Here is a 19,337-nt window from a genome sequence, read left to right as displayed (position 1 = left end):
TGAAAGCTATCACAGGATGTAGGTCAAATGGACCTCACCAACAAAAGACTACAAAAACACCATGCCAAAAATGTTTTGGGTAATCTGTAAGCCTTAGAAAATGACCTGTATGGCTGAAATACTCAGTAACTTGCATTTTCGAAGTTTCACTTAGACAAAGACAAGTAGTATATCTCAAAATAAAATAGAAACAATGATTAAATGTGACTATTCAATAAAATTGTTAGATAAAGCTTGTTCAATGCACAAGATATAAGAAAATATAATTTTGCAAAGTAATGTAATTCCACAAGATTGAGAAACTTTGCATTGTGCAAAAAGTGAGATTTTTAGAGTACAACAAGGAAGAGAGCTGATGTAACAGGATTTAGTATGCTAGCTAAAAGAACCGCAGTGCAAGAGACTAGCAGGATATAGAAACATCACTGATGTTCTGAAGAAGGGAAGACTTTTGGTGTGCAACATTCAGGAAGAACTGGTAAAATTTATGGCATATTAGAGAAGAAAGCAGAGAAGATTTATGAGAATAAAATCAGACAGGAAAGTCAGGTGAAGGCCTTGAAAGCAGCAAAAAAAGATCTGCCAAGAGCAAAAGGAGCAATGGCATTCATCACAAATACTTCAGTGGGTGACACCTGCCAATGACATGAAACTGGAGACTGAATGAGGAAGAAGACAGGTTTATCAGCCACAGGAAACAAAGAGTAAAAGTGAGAAGACGTGTCCAAATGCTCATCTTGAGCATTTTAATGTAGCTGATGTTACATGGGTATGAGTTACTAGCACAGCTATGTATGATGGAATTAACTAAAACGTAATGATGTTAAAATCAAAAGTGGATTTTCTGAATTTGTACATAGCTGCTTTAATGCCTAAAGGTACTGACAAAAATATGTATCAACACTGTACTTAGGCTTGCATGTAGATAAAAGACATTGCCCTGCATGTACAACTACCTGCATGCAGAGTTTTCCTCCATCACAACACTTCTACAGCCCAACTACATAAGTAGGACATAACGCTGTGGAGCTGATCTCTAGGCTGCAAAGCAGCCAATGCTGAGGACTAAAATAAAACAACTGTAAACTTTATGCACCATCTTGTTGGGTACCCTTACGTACTCTTCAGCCACCATTTTCTTCACTATCATTGTTACATTAAAAAGAAAACCAAACAGAGTATTCTGTTACTGTTGGTATTGAGAACTATTAAAAAGTATTTGATTAAGTTTTTAAATCAATATTATAATCATTTAGTTCACAATCACGCACATTTAACAGTCAATTTAACTCATCTGGTATCTCACACAACCAACACAATATGCAAGAAACAACTGCTGGGAATTGTTTCAGATGCTCTAAAGTATGTTAATTTCCAAAGCAAAATGACTTGTGCTGTGAATTTTAACGCACTTGAAAGCCTGTACTTTCTCTCGTTCTGGAGCACAAATTTTGCATGTCTGAAGAGCTGTGATTCATCTTAAGAAAACCCATCTTGTGTTAAATGGAATGGAAACTGGACTAAGTGGTCAAATGACAAGTACATTCATATTCAAGCTGTATTATAAATGCATGTACAGTAATTTACGTCTCTCAGCTACCACAAAAGGCTCTTGATAAGCAGGTAATTTGCTAAATGGACTCCTTTATCCAAGTATTCGAAGGGCGTTACAAGAAAAATCTGCAGAGGCATTAATGTGACGTAAAGGTCAAGCATTGTGACATACCTTTCAAATAATCCCGCCTAACTTGCGATATGATGAGGAGGCTGCTGGCAGCACTGTTCAGTGTGAAGCCCTTGATGTGGGTCTCAGCACTAAAAGAAGCAGACATTTAGAAAGGAATTACTGACATGCTTCTGATACGATAATAAATGGTTGAGCACCAAGGTGAAATTATAAAAACTACTGTTCGTATGTTAAAAATATTGCTGCAAAATATCGACCTGGAGACAGCTTTTGTGTTATCCTGTCAATGGTTATAGAAGGATAATTTTTTTTTGCATTCTGACAGATGACAAAGTTGGAAGTGAGCAACAAAAGAAACAAAGTACAAGATTTTTTTTAAACAATCGGTTCAGATTCTTGAATGCTGACATATTAGATGACTAAAATAACTGCATGCCCTGCATTGTTCTGTTGTATCCTAAGCTGGATACTTTTTCTTCTTTTTTCAATAGTCACCATAATTATAAAATATAAAACTATTCTTTCAGCAATAAAAATGAAACATTTATTTTCAGCACTGTATATTTTAAACATAAACTAAAGCATATTATGAACTAACACCATATCATTTGGTTGATTAATTTTCAAATTTCTGTCATCTAGATGTATACAGGTTTTAAAGCGAACATCCTACATTTGCTGCCTTAGCCACATTAAAATTGTATTTCGCTTATCAATTCCTTGTCTCCTGTAATACAAAACTTCATGTAAGTAGAGCAAAGACAGCCTTTACTTCAGTAACCCTGCTAAAGCTTTGCTAACACTCTGGAAATTAGTCAAAAGAGACTAACCAGCAATCACATCGGTCTTGTACTACAAAATGTTCCTGCTCCTAAATGACATATAGCCAAGCTCCATTTTTAATATATAAGGATAACTTTACAAATGTTCATTTCTAGATTACAAAATCTCAACAGAGCAAAGGGGGGCATTGCCATTTACCATATCAGCAATCAAGATAAGCCTCACTGATCATCTTGTGGCAAACAACTGAGCAGCCTACCTACTTGAACTTAGGGGATGAGCGGATTGGGAGGTAAGCAGGGTCATTGCTAAATTGTTCTCCTCAATCCCAAGAAAATCCTTCACATTGCACACAATATGACTATCCTCTCAGTCACTTTCAGCCTCCCAGGCTCACAAATGCAGTCACTGGACTCGGGATTTTCTTCCTCTCCCAACCAATCCCCTTAATCCCTGCCTAAGCACCCACTGCTCAGTTCCGCCTTTTTTTTTTCCCTTTGTCCCATCTGTCAAAGCCCTTAAGTCAACAATTCATGCATGAGACTGTAAATTACATATAACAAAGGATTTACTTTCTCCAATCTTCCAATCTTTAGTGTGATTAAATAGATGTTAGCTACTATTACAGAACTAATCCATCATTCCAATACTCCTAAATTTCTATTTAAAACTTCTTGGACTAAATGGAGTAAATATTCCTCAAAACAGTTCTAGAATGTGAAAGCAACTACACTTGGGTTGACCAACAGATCAGTAATGTTCTGGGATGTCTGGTGTTTGTTTCTTTCAAAGGCAGTGTAGGAATGCTATTTACTTCTCCCACATCACTTTCTCATGGAAGTTTTTCAGTTCAGGTAACAGAGGGATATTTTGAAGTTATTGGATGTTTTAAAATTATTTAAAAAGTAGTTATTTTGTTGCCTATGCTAATGTGCACAGTAAGACTATCTACATATTATTTACCTTTCAAATTGGCTTCAAACAGTCAAATGAGTAATTTGTATCTAAATTAAGGTAGCTTTCCTGTATTTTATGAAAATATTAGGAGCTGCACAAGTTTCAGACCACCACACACATTTAGGCTTTGTAGGAGTAATCTCTTTTAAGTATGAGGCTGGAAAAATTCTGCAGCATCCAGTAATGTGTGCTGTACACAGATTTGTTATTCCTCAATCACAGGCACGCACATCATCACTTTCTCTATTTCAGTGAATTACTTAGAACTTAGAAGCTTTTAAAAATGCTTAATATAAGCATAACTTTGTTACTAGAAGAAAAGCCACACAGATATGCCATGAACACGACCAATATGAAGCATTTTCTGTCTTGATGCAACAGTAAGCTGTCAGAAGCTTCTCAGATTGTCATTATTTGGCATTTCTAAGCTACAAGATGGAGTAGGAGAGTTGTGAAAAGCACCAGGGTTAGATCATAGTTGGCTTTGACCAGCAACCAAGAAGAAAATCTCTTATAAAATCCTGTTACTTTACTCCTAAACATCTCAAACTTCAGAGGCTTAACACATCTCTGACCTTTTCAGTCTTTCAAATGATTTTTTCCCCTGAATTTTGAATTTATGTACTACACTTATCTAAACACTTATCTAAAGTGACAAATCTGAATCCCTAAAATACTAGGAACAAACCACCACCTTCTTTCTTCTTTTCCAGTAATTTTGCAAATTACTGCTGGAATTATGCACTACTTTGTGCATCTTCCTTACAACTGTTTGAGCTGTGGATCAGGAAAGCAGTGTATCCATGTACAAATCTTCAGTACAATGTTTCAAGCTTCTTCCCTGAAGAACATTCCAATACATTTTAGATACTTGAGTATTTTCTCTGAAACAAACTACCTAAATTTTATCGGCGTTCTTTGTACTCCCTAACACATCTCCCCTCCACATTCTATTTGCGAAGATTTATCAGTTTCTTGCATTACAGGGAGATCAATTTGATAAACTGATTTAGTTTTCTCTAATATAAGTCATATATCCTGCAGGCACAAACATTACTTATCATAAAGCCCAGTTGCTGAGAGCTATTTGCAAAAGGACTATTTGTTCTTCTGAAAGCAGAACTCCAACACTTTTTCAATGAAAGACATTTCTCCAATCTAAACACTTTTAAAGAAAACATTAAAATAATCATCTTACAATAGACTGTTCCTGGACATCAGAAACTAATTTGGCTCTAAAAACTTTTTACAGTACTCTATACATTAGGTAATTCACCTACAGGCATTCTCAAATCCACTGTATTCGTTCAGTGAGCACACTTGATGACAACCACCAGTCTTGTTTTAGTTGAATAAATTGAAAGACTTAAAACCCTTAAACCTAAATTCTTGTTCTTCTGAACTCTACACTGACAAGTCAGAACACTTTAAAGCCTATAACCTGACCAGAACACACGTTACAGGCAATCATTAAAGCAAGGGCTGTATCATACAACTCACTAAAGGTTAATTCGATTCCTTTCATTCTAATAACTTGTGACAGCAGGTTGGATTTATTTCAGAAGTGTAAGAGTTGGATCTAAGGTTTATGGTCATCTCTTAGCCACTGGCATCACAGTCAAACGTACCATTTTGCATTTGGCAGGCAGCCAGCTGCCAGGGAGTGTGGGCAGGGTAAGACAGCAGCAGGGACAGGCATTCAGGGGAAGGCTCACAGGCAGCTAAGTGAAGGAATCTTGTCTGTTTGGATATTGCTCTAAAGAGGAAAAGGCAGACTGCCAGAAGGGTAGACTTTCAACTCTGATGCCAAGTACATTTGTTCAGATTGTTATTTGAAATGAGTTATTAGCAATACACACTGTCACTCTAGTACCTTTTTAAAAATGTGGCGTATCGCCCTATGAAACACTGGTGCATTTCTTACCACAGCTCCTAATCACTAGTCATGACCTGTTTTCCCATTAAAAGATAAGGACTCACCTGAAAATGATCCAGAAATTATTTAAGCCCTCTCTCTAAGGCAGTAAAAGTCCCCCAAACAAAGAAAAGCCTTACATGCGTTTCACATCAAGGGCTTCATCAAGACAATCCTGTGTTAACAACGCTTTTACAAGGATGTCACAGCAACGAGAATGAGACTCATCCTTCTGCATTCTCCTGAAAATATTGTAGGCCTCTAAAAAAAGAGTAAAAAAGCCAAAAGGAAATGTCATACTGCAAGAACATGGATCACAGAAAGAAATCACCTGTTCACTGAAAAAGGCCCATCTTAAATTTATGTATCCTTTGCTTACATCTTTAAGCCCAGAGCTGCAGATCACAGCTTGCTCAGAACTGCCTGTATATAAAAAAATCAACACACACTTCTACAGGAGAAAAAGTTTGCCACTGCTCTTCCTTTATATGTGGCTGTTGCTTCAATATCAACACAGCTGGTTAGAAGGGGAAGACTCAGGATTTTTTAAAGCAACACCTAATTCTGGGGTATGCAGTTACAGTGTCTGGTGCATGATCACAACAGTATTTAACAAATAATATAGGAGGCGATTCCAATATGGGGAGATCAGATTATTTGGCTACGACAAGATTTATACAAAACATACAATTTACAAATATACAGATATTTAGCAAGTAAACTACACTGCATTTGTTTGACTGATTAACAGTTTTATTTCATGCATTCACAATAACTGTCAGTGTATGAAAAGATGTTACCAAAAAGGGGGAAAAAATTATAAGCACAGTTTTCAGTCATTTATTTTTCTGAAACAAGATTATGCAGCTATAAACATGCAGCTAGAACTGCCATCCACGCTGTAACATATGCTAGAAAGCTGTGTTAAGAACCATAAATGACCTTTTACATCTAAACAGTGACTGCATGTATATTTTAATGACTCATGAAGTAATTCCTTTGCTAGTTCAAATCACAGCCACAGTAACCCTTAAAACTTATCAGAAATAGTTGGACTATCACCACAAATTTCACAGATAAGCATTAAGCTTTTTTCTTCTACTTTGAAAGTAAAGATGATGACAACTCAATTGAATCTTAATGTCATAAGAAGCATTATACTAATTGCACTTAGTACAGCGCGTTATGGAATTTTAATCAAAACTGTTGGTATGCCTTTCAGTTTGCATCTTAACTTCTTTAGCCAACAAGCATATACAAAAATCTCCTGAACTGCAGGCAAAGAAATGGTTATGCATAAAACTTATTATTTACATCACACAGACTCCTACACCAAGTTAATAATTAGAATTACCACAGCCATTCATAATGTACTCTGTATGCTTGAAACGTTGTTAAATATATATATGAAGAGAAATAAAGGGTAACAGCATCTCAGTAAAGATTAAATTAACTTCTGGGTATTTCAGTTTCACAAGAGAGTCTGACATTACAAGAGTGACTGCACTGTCAACCAAAAGAGCAATGAACAACAACAGGACCACATAAGAAAAGTCCTGAAATCCTCCCCCACTTTTACTTAGAGGTCTGAAGTTAGTTTGGCCTGCAGCAATGTGATTGATGAACTCTCTTGCCTGCTCAGATGCTGATCACTGGATCCACTGCTCTGAAAGCTGAGGTAGTAGCAGACCAGCAAACACATTCAACAAAAACAATACCCCTCTGACTGGTATAACCTGCTACAAATGCAACTAATGATTTACAAAAATGTAGCTGACTGGTGATAGGTTTGGCCTTTCTGCTCATAAATGTCTGTTTGAATTCTATTTTTTTAATGACAAAATTTCGTTATGTTTTCCTGCAAAAGCTTTGCTGTCTTCAGACTGAACTAGGATTTCACCCTGTGTTTAAATATTACTTTAATCAGTTGGGTACAGAAATGGACCTGGCCCCTAGTGGTCAAGATGTCGGGTATATGTTACTAACAATTATCAGAGTCCATAACATTCTAAGATCTCCTTCTACAAGGAAATGTATTTAATTTTCAGGTTTTTCTGTAATGACTACTTCAATGAAGAATTAAAAATATTTCTATCAATTTTGTTGTGTATATCAGTCCTATGACCATCCTGTTCAGATTTTTTTCTTAACTTCATTTTGCATGTTTGAAGTATACCTGGATCAATTTTGAACTGAGACATATCCCTGGATCAGGTATTATCAGCTTATTACTTCTTCAGAAGGCATCTAAAATTATTAAAATATATTAGCATTCAAAAGAGAAATTTCTTGGTTTCAAAATCATATTGTGCTATACCAGCTGTTTCAAGCAGAGAGATTTGTTAGAAAAGTGACAACTTGCCAAGAAAGTCTCAGTTCTCAAGACAGTCAAATCTGTTTCAGTAATTGTGACTGTTTGGGATATGTGTTACACGATCCCCTAGAGTCAAGTTCTCACACTGAGAAATCAAGACAAAGATGAAAATATGACTTTGCATATATCAAGCACTTTGGAGAACAGATTATCAAAACGTGTCAGACTTCGAAAGTTCACTGAATAGTTACATAACTAGATTGAGTTAATCTTTTTCCCATCAGAAAGCTGCCCCATTACATTCACACCAAAATTACATGATACTGTTATATAAAAAAAGCAACAACTCTTTTTTTTTTTTTTTTTTTTAGGTTTTTTCTAAGGCCAAGAGAACAGTTTTCCAAGACAAATTGTTTTCCAACATAGTTGGAACATTTTTTTCCCCTTCATTTTTAATAGCTCTTGACCACCTTCTCTCAAATATTGCACCTTTAAATAAAAGAATATGCAGAAGAGATTTGTTGCTAAGTTCAATATCTGAAGTCATCACAGAAGTATTATTTTATATTTTTGTTTTAAACTAGTCTCCCTGTCAAGTCTAAGGCAGCTATTTAGTTTCTTCCTGCTATTCACTTGATCATTTATGATATCAAAGGCACAGGACACTTTCCCAGTGAAAATGTCATGAAGCACATTCCCTTGATTTCATCTGATTTTCAATGACAACATTTCTTCATTTCTCATCTTTTTATGATACCCAACAGTTAGCAGCATGAAGAATTTCCTGAAAACATGATGTCTGCCACAATACATGATTCTTAATTTCATACACATAACATGGTACTGCACTCCCAATATGCAGAATGTCCAGACTCAACTCTGGACTACTAATCTAAATAAACTGAATATTTAGACTGAGTAACTCTAGATGGTAATTTCACTAACAATGTAACTTAAATGTCTGAATGACTGATACATTCTTCTGTTAAAACTCAGAGCTTAAAAATCTGTGTCCAACCCATAATATATACTGATTACACTTAGAGAAGAAAATTACTAGGTGTCTTGCATTTATAAATCTTCCTCATTCAGCAAATATAATTTTTAAACCTACTGAATTCTATTTTCTATACCGCTTTCAAGTAAGGTGCCTATTTATTTACTATAGTATAAACAAAGAAAATATGTATTTCCAGAACATTCAAATGCTCTGCACCTTGTTAAATACTAGAAATGAACTGATTGGGACCAAGGCTCTTCTCGGTGGGGCAGAGCAATAGGACAAGAGGCAATGGGCAGAAACTGATGCACAGGAGGTTTCCCCTAAATATGACTTGTGCTGGTGACTGAACACTGGAACAGATTCCCAGAGAGGTGTTGGAGTCTCATCACTGGAGATATTCAAGGATCCTGTTCCTGTTCCATGCTCAAGGGTGAGACTGCCTGAGCAAAAAGGCTGGACCAGATGATCCACCTTTCCAAGCTGAGGCATTCAGGGATTCTGTGATTTCCTCCCCATTTTGCAAAGCCCAGTAAAGCTATTTCTTCTACTGTCACTCTGCTTTGGAATGAGATGGAGAGCGATGGATTTCCAATGATTAATCAAAGACCAAATCAAAGGAATGGCACTGAAATATACTCTGCTCTTCTATATACGAAGGCAAAGGTCCATGCAGAAATTAATTCTGTTTTTCGCAGAAACTGGGAAGTTTGCACAGAAGAGCTCTGCAGTTAATTGAAACCTTAAAATTAACATGGCAGGGGAAAAACCCACAGTGGATTTCACTTTTTTTACCTTTTGCTTTATTTTTCTTGCAAAGCATCTGTATTTTCAGTTCTTCCCCAGTAGAAGCACTGCTGCTATCTTCAGGCTTATCCTTTAAAAGAAGCAAACATTTCAATTACTGTAATGATATCTGTTAGTTTTTTTAATAAGAAGAAATATATTCCTAAGTGTTGTTAACTAGGAAAGTTAAACTCCACTTACCTTAGGTATCTCAAATGGAACAACCTGACCATTTTTCTCAAATATATCAGCAAGTAAGATTAGTGTCTTCGCACGAGGAACAATATTTTCTTCTTGAATTTTAGTCCAAATAGCTTCAGCCTTTCCCCAGTCCTTGTTGCTGTCTGAAACAAGATAAAAATCTTCAGATAAAAGCACATTTAGAATATGCATGCATATCTAAGGTAATTCAAAATTATGTCTTTGGAAAATAATCCATCAATTAATAATGTAAATCAATTAATCATGTACTTCTGCTTCATACAATCATCAGTTTGAAGTTTTAAACTATTTTAATACCTAGAGGATGCCAGAAAAACCCCCCAAGGATTGTATGGATTTTCAGATAAATGAGAAATCAGCTCAAAAGTAGTGCAGAAGTGATCATCCTAGCTCATCAGTTCTACTGTTCTAGACTGTTCATTTAAATTTATATATGCATCACTGTACATAACTGCAAATAAACAGAAATCTGGACTTCATGTAAGAAAATGCTTAGCTATCATCTAACTATCTACAGCATGTGCTTTGCTGTTGCTTTTACATTTTCTAGCTTTGCAGTCACCAATTGTGAAGCATTGATGACTCTCAGTCACTACTGATTTACACCCTGGTAAAAATGAGCTCTTTAAAGCAGGAACATCCTTCTCCATAAACTGCCTTGGCATTTCATTCAAATCAGGTTTTGCTCTCCTGCTATACATGCAAATCTTGTAAATTCTTCACCGACTCGAGTCAGTCTCTCCTCACAAGTGCACAGCAAAGGGCAGAAGGTGACATTTCACAGCTACAGCAATGGAGTATTGGAGAATGAACAAATACTGGACCAGGCTGTTCAGAAAGGCTCTCTGATCTCCACTGCTGAAGGCACCCAAACCTTAGCTAAACAGGCTTTGATGTGATCTGACTTTGGAGCTATCTTAACTTCAGGAAAACTCCTGAGGTTTTCTCCAGTATAAATTATTCTGTGATAATCAAATCCTTGTTTTCAGCTTTTTTGATTACTGCCTGGACTAGATGGTAGGGCTTTTTTTATATGCTCAAAATAGATCTGAAGTTATGATTTTGGTACAGAATGACAGTCCTGCTGTAGTTGTGCATGGGGCAGCTTTGATAGGTAATCTAAAATGGTTGAAAGCAGGATTATGCATGGCTTTTGTCTTTCATGGTGACAGAAACCCACAAATGTTTTTCCACTTCTTTGAATAGATGGAATTGGTTCTGTCTTCTGAAAGAAGACTGAAGATTTTGCATGACAGAATTTGATGAATTGTATCTTCTTAGATTCTCTTCCTAGCAGGCACACTGTCAGACTTAGTCACTGCCAGAGGTGAACAGGATGAGTGGAGAAATAGGAAGGTTCTCTCCCTGTTGAGACAACATTGATTTTCAGGCCTATTTGATTTTTGATGGTGAACCAGTATGTGTAAAGCCAGACTTAGGTAACACAGGTTTTCTTTGAAGCTTTCCAAGGCTTCAGGAAATGAAAAGCAGCAAAATTCTCATGGGGTCTCTGGTCACATTTTTTTGTGCAAGTACTCATGCAGTAGGGAAGAGGGCTGCATCAAGTCCTACCCAACCAAAAACATACATAGAGAACAGCCTAAAATTATTAAAAATTCAAAAGCAAGTTTTCCAGACATATCAAACATCTGTTACAGGTCAATAATATACAGATATATGTACATACTTTACTGAAGTACACAGAAATCCCTACAATGCTTTATGTCCCAATTTACTGTGTAGTGCTCCATACCCAATAGTGCTCCGTATCTAGTCTGAATACAATGTATTTTTTCAGTACCTTAAAACAAATCTCAAAAATTGTAATCCTTTTTAATACAGTAAAATACACTGAATAACAAAACCAACATAGACTTAAAAAACACAAAAAGAGGAATGAAAACCTCATAAACACATCCTCCACTAAGTCTGCAGCATAGAAATGAAGTTTCAGTTTTCAAAACTGTTTCATGACAATAAGCGATGCAAAAGTTAGGTTGTGGCTTGGGAAAAGTAAGTAAATTTTAAAAATATATGCACCTTGAAGAACCAGATCCAATTACAGGAGACCCTCAATTTTTACCAGTTATGAAGATAATAGATGAACAGGATTTCTTCTCTAAGCACATTGAAAGCCAAACACACACACACACACACACACCCACACTATGCTAACTAAGCGTTCAGGTCTGCAGATGAACAAAACCAAACCCCTGCCGTCTCCTCCCCCACACCCCCACAAGATGCCTCAGAAATGCTAGCCAGACTAATTGTGTATCAAGACACAGCTTCTCTCCAGGGTTATGTCCCATTTCCAACCACAAAGGAAACCAGATCAGAAACATGGATAAGATCTTGAGCTCACTTACCACACATTTGGAGCAGGTGGTAGTACATCTCATCTCTATCGCACTCAAACAGATTTCGAGTTGATTCTACCAACTGTTCTAAAGTTTCCATCTTCAAAAAGAAGGAAGAGCTCAGTTATACCTCAGCCAAACAATTATTTTTCTATATATGTGTCCATACATGCTGTGTGCATTCAGCTAAAATAGTATTTAAGTATACACCAGCATTAAGTTCATCTCACCAGCCTGTCATATGTCCTTTCACAAACAAAAATCAAGTGAGAAAATACTTCAAAACAATTTTTCCTGGAATAAAATGACAGTTCCATAGAACACATCATACAAGTCATACCTGTTTATTTAATATACACTTTTGTGCAAACCACTTCAATCTTCCAGAGTGTGCTCTCAAGCCAGGAGTCTGTAAAATATTTCCACAAGAAATACATTACTGCACATAGAACATTCTAAGGGAAAATAAACATAATACAGGTATTCATAAAGAAACTTCATAGCTATTGTTTGTTTTTTGAAATCTAAATGAAAACATGATTATTTGTGAGCTTGTAGTTAAGTTGCATTTATGAGACATAAAAATTACAGTCATCTTATTCAAGACAGTCTCCTTTTTGGTTGAACACTGCTGAGAGAGTTCATTTAAAATACATTTCAGATGAACTGAAATATTAAATAACTTGTATCATCACATTAATAGGGTATTATTGCTCCTACCTAAAGTAATCCTTTGTATTACTCCCGGTAAAGAATTACACCAAATATTTCTAAATTGTGTTCACCATGAAATATTTGTTTTCAGCATCACTGCAACCGAGCAGCTAGAGAACCACGTTTCTGAACTGCACCATCACCATTTGGTGATGCCACTATACTGTACAGATACCAGCTACAGGAACCGCAGGGCATTTCCTACTCCAGAACAGAAGGCTCTAGATTTACTCTTAAAGCTAAGACACTCAAAGCTTACCCTTATGTGTGCATACATGGAGGAACTGATGTGTAATTGTCAGCATGCCACAGTTCTTTGTGTTACTGACTTTTCCAGGTTGTGAGCCTTTGCTCATTCATTCCTTTGTTGTTTCAAGCAGACTGCAGCTACATGGTAGCTACACATGCTCAAAGGAAAGGTTTCAATCCTTGAAACTCTATCTGGTGTAGAAAACCACATTGTGCCTTCCCAGCACTATATACCATAATCAAAACAGCAGCTCCTCAACTTAAGTAAATTCATAAATAAAGATGGGAAAAGTCAATTTTTTTTAAGAGATACATCATACATTCTACCTACTCATGTCTAACATGAGTATGTATGATGTAACATACTTAAAAAAAGGTTACAGCAAAATGTGTGCAAAGCATCCATAATTTTTACCTCTTGGCTTTCCCTCCCATAGATACTTGGATTTCCGGGCTTTATACTACCTTGTCTTAGCACAAATATAATTTACAGAGTGAACTCTGTTTTTTATTTCAAATGTCCAGATTCACGTTAAACTTAAAGTAATTCCAAGGAAATGTCTGTTCACCCCTACAGAGAAACATGTGTTTTGACTCTTGAAGGCTTTTAGGTTTTAATATTGTAAGAAATCTCTACAGTTTAAATGTGACGTGCAAGTTAAAAATTTGAATGCCACTTTGCACAAAAGAGGCGGTTTGAACAAAATGCTGTGAGAAATATTAAGTTTCAGTTGCAAAACAGTGGAAACAACTACCATTGGAAATGTGAATTTACCTTCTCTCTTTTAAACAGAGATTATTTCCTTTTCCCATGGTCTCGCAGTGCAGAATTACTACCCTTGCCTCTTTCTGAAATAATTCAGCATACACCAGAGAACCAGCATGCAAAATTTCAGTGAAAAGTCTAAAATTTTGCTAAATATACAGCAAACAGTGTTCTGCAGACTAAATGTTGGGCCACATAATCCTACCAACTACCCAACCATTCTATGAAGTCAATGCAAGGGTTTGCTAAGAACAGGATGCTAATCCCATAGCTCCTCAACATGGAGCATCTCTGGGTGTTTAGCTGTACTGTTAGAACAGTCTCAGCCCAGAAGGTTACAGAAAAATTGTGTCTTCCCACATATTCAAAGTGGTATATATGAACACAGCTTTCCAGGTACGTGCTTTTTTTCCAATTACTTGTTTGTTTGGGTTTTTTCCCCTCCTCACAGTTATTTATACTTATAGGTACTGTTCAGTGCTTTTTTAAAAGCTACCAAGCAGTTTCACATAAAATATGCTGAAAACTAAGTCAAGAATTAACATCTTACACAACAGGCTCTTGATACACAACAGGCTCTTGAAAATGAAAAAGAAAGAAGTATGTTGCCTGCATTTGTAGCTAATCCTCTTTAGGACATGGTAAAATTCAAATGCTGAATTCACTTACAACTTCCAATATCACTGCTGATCCGAATGCCAATGAACTCAACAGCTCGAAAGCTACAAACTTTTTATAGTAAATCCTTTCCTGTTCAGAAATGATTGATGTGTCTGTCACTACAAGGACAGCTGAGTTATACAACAGATATCCTTGTGTTTCATTTTGAAATTGAGAAGTGTTTTCACATACTGCAGGTCTCAATCATCAAAAGAACATCTAGGTCAGATTAACTAAATCTCCAGGGCTTGCCTGATAGTCCATATTTGCAGCTTATCCTTTACAATCTTAGGGAATTTTAAACATTGCATTTAGCAGCAAGCAGTGTTTCTACGATACAGCAGACTGAAATAAAGAATAAGAGAATGCAAGGAATAAAGAAAAATTAAGTAAAAAACTACAATCACTCTTCCAAATTCCTATTTACAATTTCAATCTTGCTTGTTTCAATGGACTAAATTAAAAAAATACATCTATATCGAGTCTTAGTGGTTTCTTTGTTTTCTTGGGCTTTTTTGAGAGTCTCATGCAATTCATCCAGCATATAAACCAAACACAGATTTCTGGCTTTTACATTCTTTTGAAATAGAAAACAGTTGTACTGTACTAAATCAAACCTTGTTATCCTCTCTGTAACAGTAACAACAGGAGAATATAAAATGTCAGGAAACACAGCAATACTTTCCCTTTAGTGCTCTTCCACTCTCCAACTACCTGTGGTTGAGTGGATTATTCTACTAAGTTATTTCTCTTCCATGAGCTCTTCTGGTTCCCCTAAAACCCCTTAAGATTTATTCAGAAGATCTTTTGGCAATGGGTTGCCTCCACCACCTTCTGCAGAGAGCAACCAAAGTAAACCACTTCTGACTGCTTTCAGTCTAACTTCTACTAGCTTGGATTTTGTATTAGAAGACAATATACAACTGATTTTTCTTTAATATCTCAATTTCATACTAATTTAATGATTAGTATATAAAATAATTCCTTGACTCTTCTCTAGGCTGAGCAGAATTCAGCTACTTCATTGCATCTCCTACAGAAATCAGCCCAGAGTTTTGACCAGAACTTACATGTGATGTGATTCTTGGGGTGTCCTACACAGGGCCAGGAGGGGGACTCGATGATGCAGATGGGCCCCTTCCAACTCAGCATATTCTGTGATTCTATGAGAATTACACTTATTCTACACTTACACCCATACCAATTTACTCACTGATTCTGCACCTTCACACACAGAAAGGAACACTAGCCAGAAAGGGATAAATATGCTGCATCTTTGGAAGAACTCTTGTGAAGAAGCAATAAAAATCATTCAACAGTCCTAACACACTGAAAGCATTTGATTTGTTCTCCTCCTTCTGAGAACCAGTCACTTCAGGTGATTGAAGGGGTCCAATCAGCAGATTTTCTGTACTAACAGTTTTATTTGAGCTAATTTCTACCTATTACAGCTGAAAGAAAACAGATTGTCTGGAAAAATAGTGACCTGTCAGAGAGGAATCTATGAGATGTTTTTCCAGATTTTAAAACAGCAATAGAAATATTCAAGTTCTGTTTACCTTAGTATTCTGTAACTGCTACAGCCAATAGAGCCATACTGGTTTTTTACTTTCAAAAAAGCTTTTCTAACAAAAAAGTTTAAAAAATTACAGAAGACATATGAAAATATTTATTTACTCCTCTCCACTTGCCTAAACCAAACTTTTTCTTTTTAAACACAAAACTTACAGAGAAAAACCACAAAAGACAGCATACAGACCAGAAGCTGAGTCCTTTTCAAAAAGATGACTTTCAGCAAACTAAGAGTTGAGAACTGCCCCAAAACAGTGCCACTTTTGCTGGCTTAGGTTGCATAACTGTTTAAAAACCAGCAGATGCATTTTTCATTTGGCATATATGTGACACGAGATGGAGAGCTTCTGTTTTAACCTTGCAATGCTGCACGTTTACAAATGACCACTGTGCCTGTTTGGCAAAATAATTCTTCCATATAGCAGTCAACTTATTCTAGCCTTTCATAACTGCACTGTGAATAACACATCAATTCTAACTATTCAAGTTTAACCCCAACCACCTTACCTAGTTTACATTTACTTCAAAATTTCTGCATTTTGTTTGCAAAAAGTCCAGTCTTTTCTTAGGGAAACAGCTCTACTATAATCACTAATACAAACATATTGGAAAGAAACTGGCAAATTTTATAGAAGCCACCCATGTTGCACTTCCTGATGGTGTTCTTTGGAAGGACAGATCCATTCATTCCTCTCTTTGCAGCTGAAAAACCCAGTAATAGTAAGAGACAGCTAATGCTGCTAAAGGAAGAAGAACATTTCATGAAGAGTTACATCAGCAGCAATAAGAGACTTATGCTACCAGTACCAGAACCAGTTACTGAGATTGAGATGCCAAAGCAATGTCTTGCAGGAAAATGCTTTACTCCTCCAAGAAGACAGCCTTGGGCAGACAGCTATAGGAACTGATATGTGTCATTCCTAACAGCTCTCCCCAACATAAGCACCATGGAAAACAGAACACTTGATGGGAAGTTCTTAATTTAAAGACAGATTTTTCCCTGATTCCACAAAAATGTCTAGGAAAATCTCACTAATTCCATACAGCTTTAATGAAGCCTAGAATATTTTTGCATAGCAGGTTATTTGAACAAAGTTGTTTACAACATAAACACTGGATGTTTTCCTTGAATCTTCTCTTAGGTTAAAACTTGTAGCAGAAGTCCTCACTTCTGCTAAGCAGTAGGTGCACCTCTTAATCAAAAGAATATAAATAAAATTTCTGTACCTCATGTAGCCATCCTAGTCTATAAGTGTTGACTGAGATGGTTAAAACTATTTTACACTTCTATTATTTTTTCCTCCTGCTAAACACTCCTTTACTTTCAAATAACAATGCATGAGTTTTTAAAATATACCAATTAACATATTTATATTATTTTTAAAAGTAATCTTACATCTTGAGTTCATATGTATGCAGGCACATCACTTTGCTGTATTTCTCCCACTATAGTCATCATTGCAAAGTCCAAGTGAAGTATCATTGTTAAATATACAGGAAAAAAACCCTATTTTGATTATTGGCTCTGAACTTTTATGCAATAGTCCAGAAGCTCACAAAAGATCCAGCTTTAGAGATTGAGCGATCTAAAAATAACCTGTGCCTCAAAGAGCATCCTTTCCTGTTGCAATCATACCAACTGCCCAACAAAACACATTAGTGCTCTCCTAGCTCAGCTATTATTTAAGTCATTGTGCTACCAGGATGGCATTACAGCTACGGCTGTTTATGGCTGGCAATGGAAGCAATACTTTTTCTACAAGTTCATTTTCCACTTTGAAAGTAGTCTTCAATGACTTCAAAAATGGCTTTTTGGTGATAGCACAGAATGACACCCTCACTCACTTCACTCTTTCTAAACAAAAGAAAACCTTGCAAACTCTCTAAAAAATGAGTAATTTCTTTTCTTCTTATAAGCAACTTTGCCCAGAACTAAATATGACTAAACAAAATACAACCCCTATAACACAGAATTCTTTAAAGAGAAACTCATCCAAAATATGTGGACTCTTGTTCAACTTTTTGGGCAAGAGATGTAAGCTTGAAAACAATGATATCTGTACCTTCAATATGTCTACTTTTCATGTTTGATAATGAGAGCACGTACTCTAATGCAGTACTGCAATATCGAAACTTATGAGCTGCTCCACTGCAAGTCATGCCTTCAAAGCCTACTCAGCTAAAGTGTATTTGATATTTTATTTGCAGTACCAGATAGTTAATGAAAGACAAAGGGACACATGCCTACACATCTATCCTCACTAACTATTCTCCTGAGACTGATGAGAATTCAAGCTATTGCTCTCCCCTTCTAAAATCACACAAGATGGCAACCAGTCAACTTCTACTAGGTCAATTTTGATGTAAAAAGCAGCAGAAGTTGACAGTAAGAAAATACAAAGTTTACAGTCTCCACTGGTTAAGTTTGTACTGCTGGTTTGTGGCTTTTTTCTTCCTACATATGTATTTGCTTCAAAGCTTCTGTCAGTTTCACAGTTCACTGACTTTACCAAGGCAAGAATCTGTTGAGTAAATACTCATGATTTAATTTATTTCACTTGAAAGAGAAACACACACTGCTATATTTTAGGTAAACCTGGAGAAAAATGTCAGGCAAGTAGATTATTTTCCAAAAATACTAAATAAAAGTAGGATAGAGTTCTACAACTTTATTGTTCTCAAGACAAGTGAAACTGATGTAGATTTAATCACTATTGGAATATTCTACATTTACAGTAAGTTTACCAAGATAAATTATGCAGTGAAATACTATTACAAAAAAAAAATCAGTAGACATTCCCAACAATAACTACACTGGAAGAAAAGGTGACACAAAAAACACACAAAAACTCTGCTTAAAACAAATTCCTCAAGGTTATCCTAGACTCAAAACAGAGCAAAAATTTGCTCTTGGCCTCGTAATGTAGTTTTACAGTGTATGATGAATGAAAAAAAAAAAAAGCACTATAAACCTCTTCCTTCTAACACAAAGTCCCAGGAGCTAAGAAAAGAAGCACAGATCTTGCCATAATCCCACATTCTGAATGCATTACTGCCTTCCTTTTGGGAAGGAATTTTTTCAGTAGTCATCTCCTTTACCAAATTTACTTATTTGAAACATATCCTTTCCCTGTAAGAAAGGAATACTTAGGAACTTCTGAAAAATAACGTGCACTGAACTAGTAAGCAACCCATTTTAAATTAACCTACATACATTGGTGCATGGAAAGAAAATCCAAGTTCACTAATAACTAACTGTATCAGAGTCCAGTTACAGAAGGAGAAGTAATGATTTTACTGGACTAATAGGACTCAATAGCAATAACTTAAAAAATTAATCTTTTCTTGTATA

The 19,337-nt window shown here is 36.0% G+C and overlaps 1 protein-coding gene across 1 annotated transcript in view; it reads right to left on the bottom strand.

The window, feature by feature from the left end:
- LRPPRC (leucine rich pentatricopeptide repeat containing) overlaps window positions 1–19,337 on the bottom strand; it is an 86,617-nt gene that overhangs the window by 12,996 nt on the left and 54,284 nt on the right. Inside the window, exons 26-31 of the mRNA XM_063152074.1 lie at window positions 12,365–12,433; window positions 12,034–12,124; window positions 9,644–9,786; window positions 9,452–9,533; window positions 5,483–5,603; window positions 1,727–1,815 (exon numbers count right to left, since the gene is read on the bottom strand). Coding sequence (XP_063008144.1) covers window positions 1,727–1,815; window positions 5,483–5,603; window positions 9,452–9,533; window positions 9,644–9,786; window positions 12,034–12,124; window positions 12,365–12,433 — 595 coding nt within the window. The remainder of the gene's footprint in view (window positions 1–1,726; window positions 1,816–5,482; window positions 5,604–9,451; window positions 9,534–9,643; window positions 9,787–12,033; window positions 12,125–12,364; window positions 12,434–19,337) is intronic.

The sequence above is a fragment of the Melospiza melodia genome, chromosome 3 (assembly GCF_035770615.1).
Source record: "Melospiza melodia melodia isolate bMelMel2 chromosome 3, bMelMel2.pri, whole genome shotgun sequence".
Taxonomy (NCBI): domain Eukaryota; kingdom Metazoa; phylum Chordata; class Aves; order Passeriformes; family Passerellidae; genus Melospiza; species Melospiza melodia.
The sequence above is the reverse complement of the archived record's forward strand: the minus strand, read 5'-3'. Positions and strand labels throughout refer to the sequence as shown.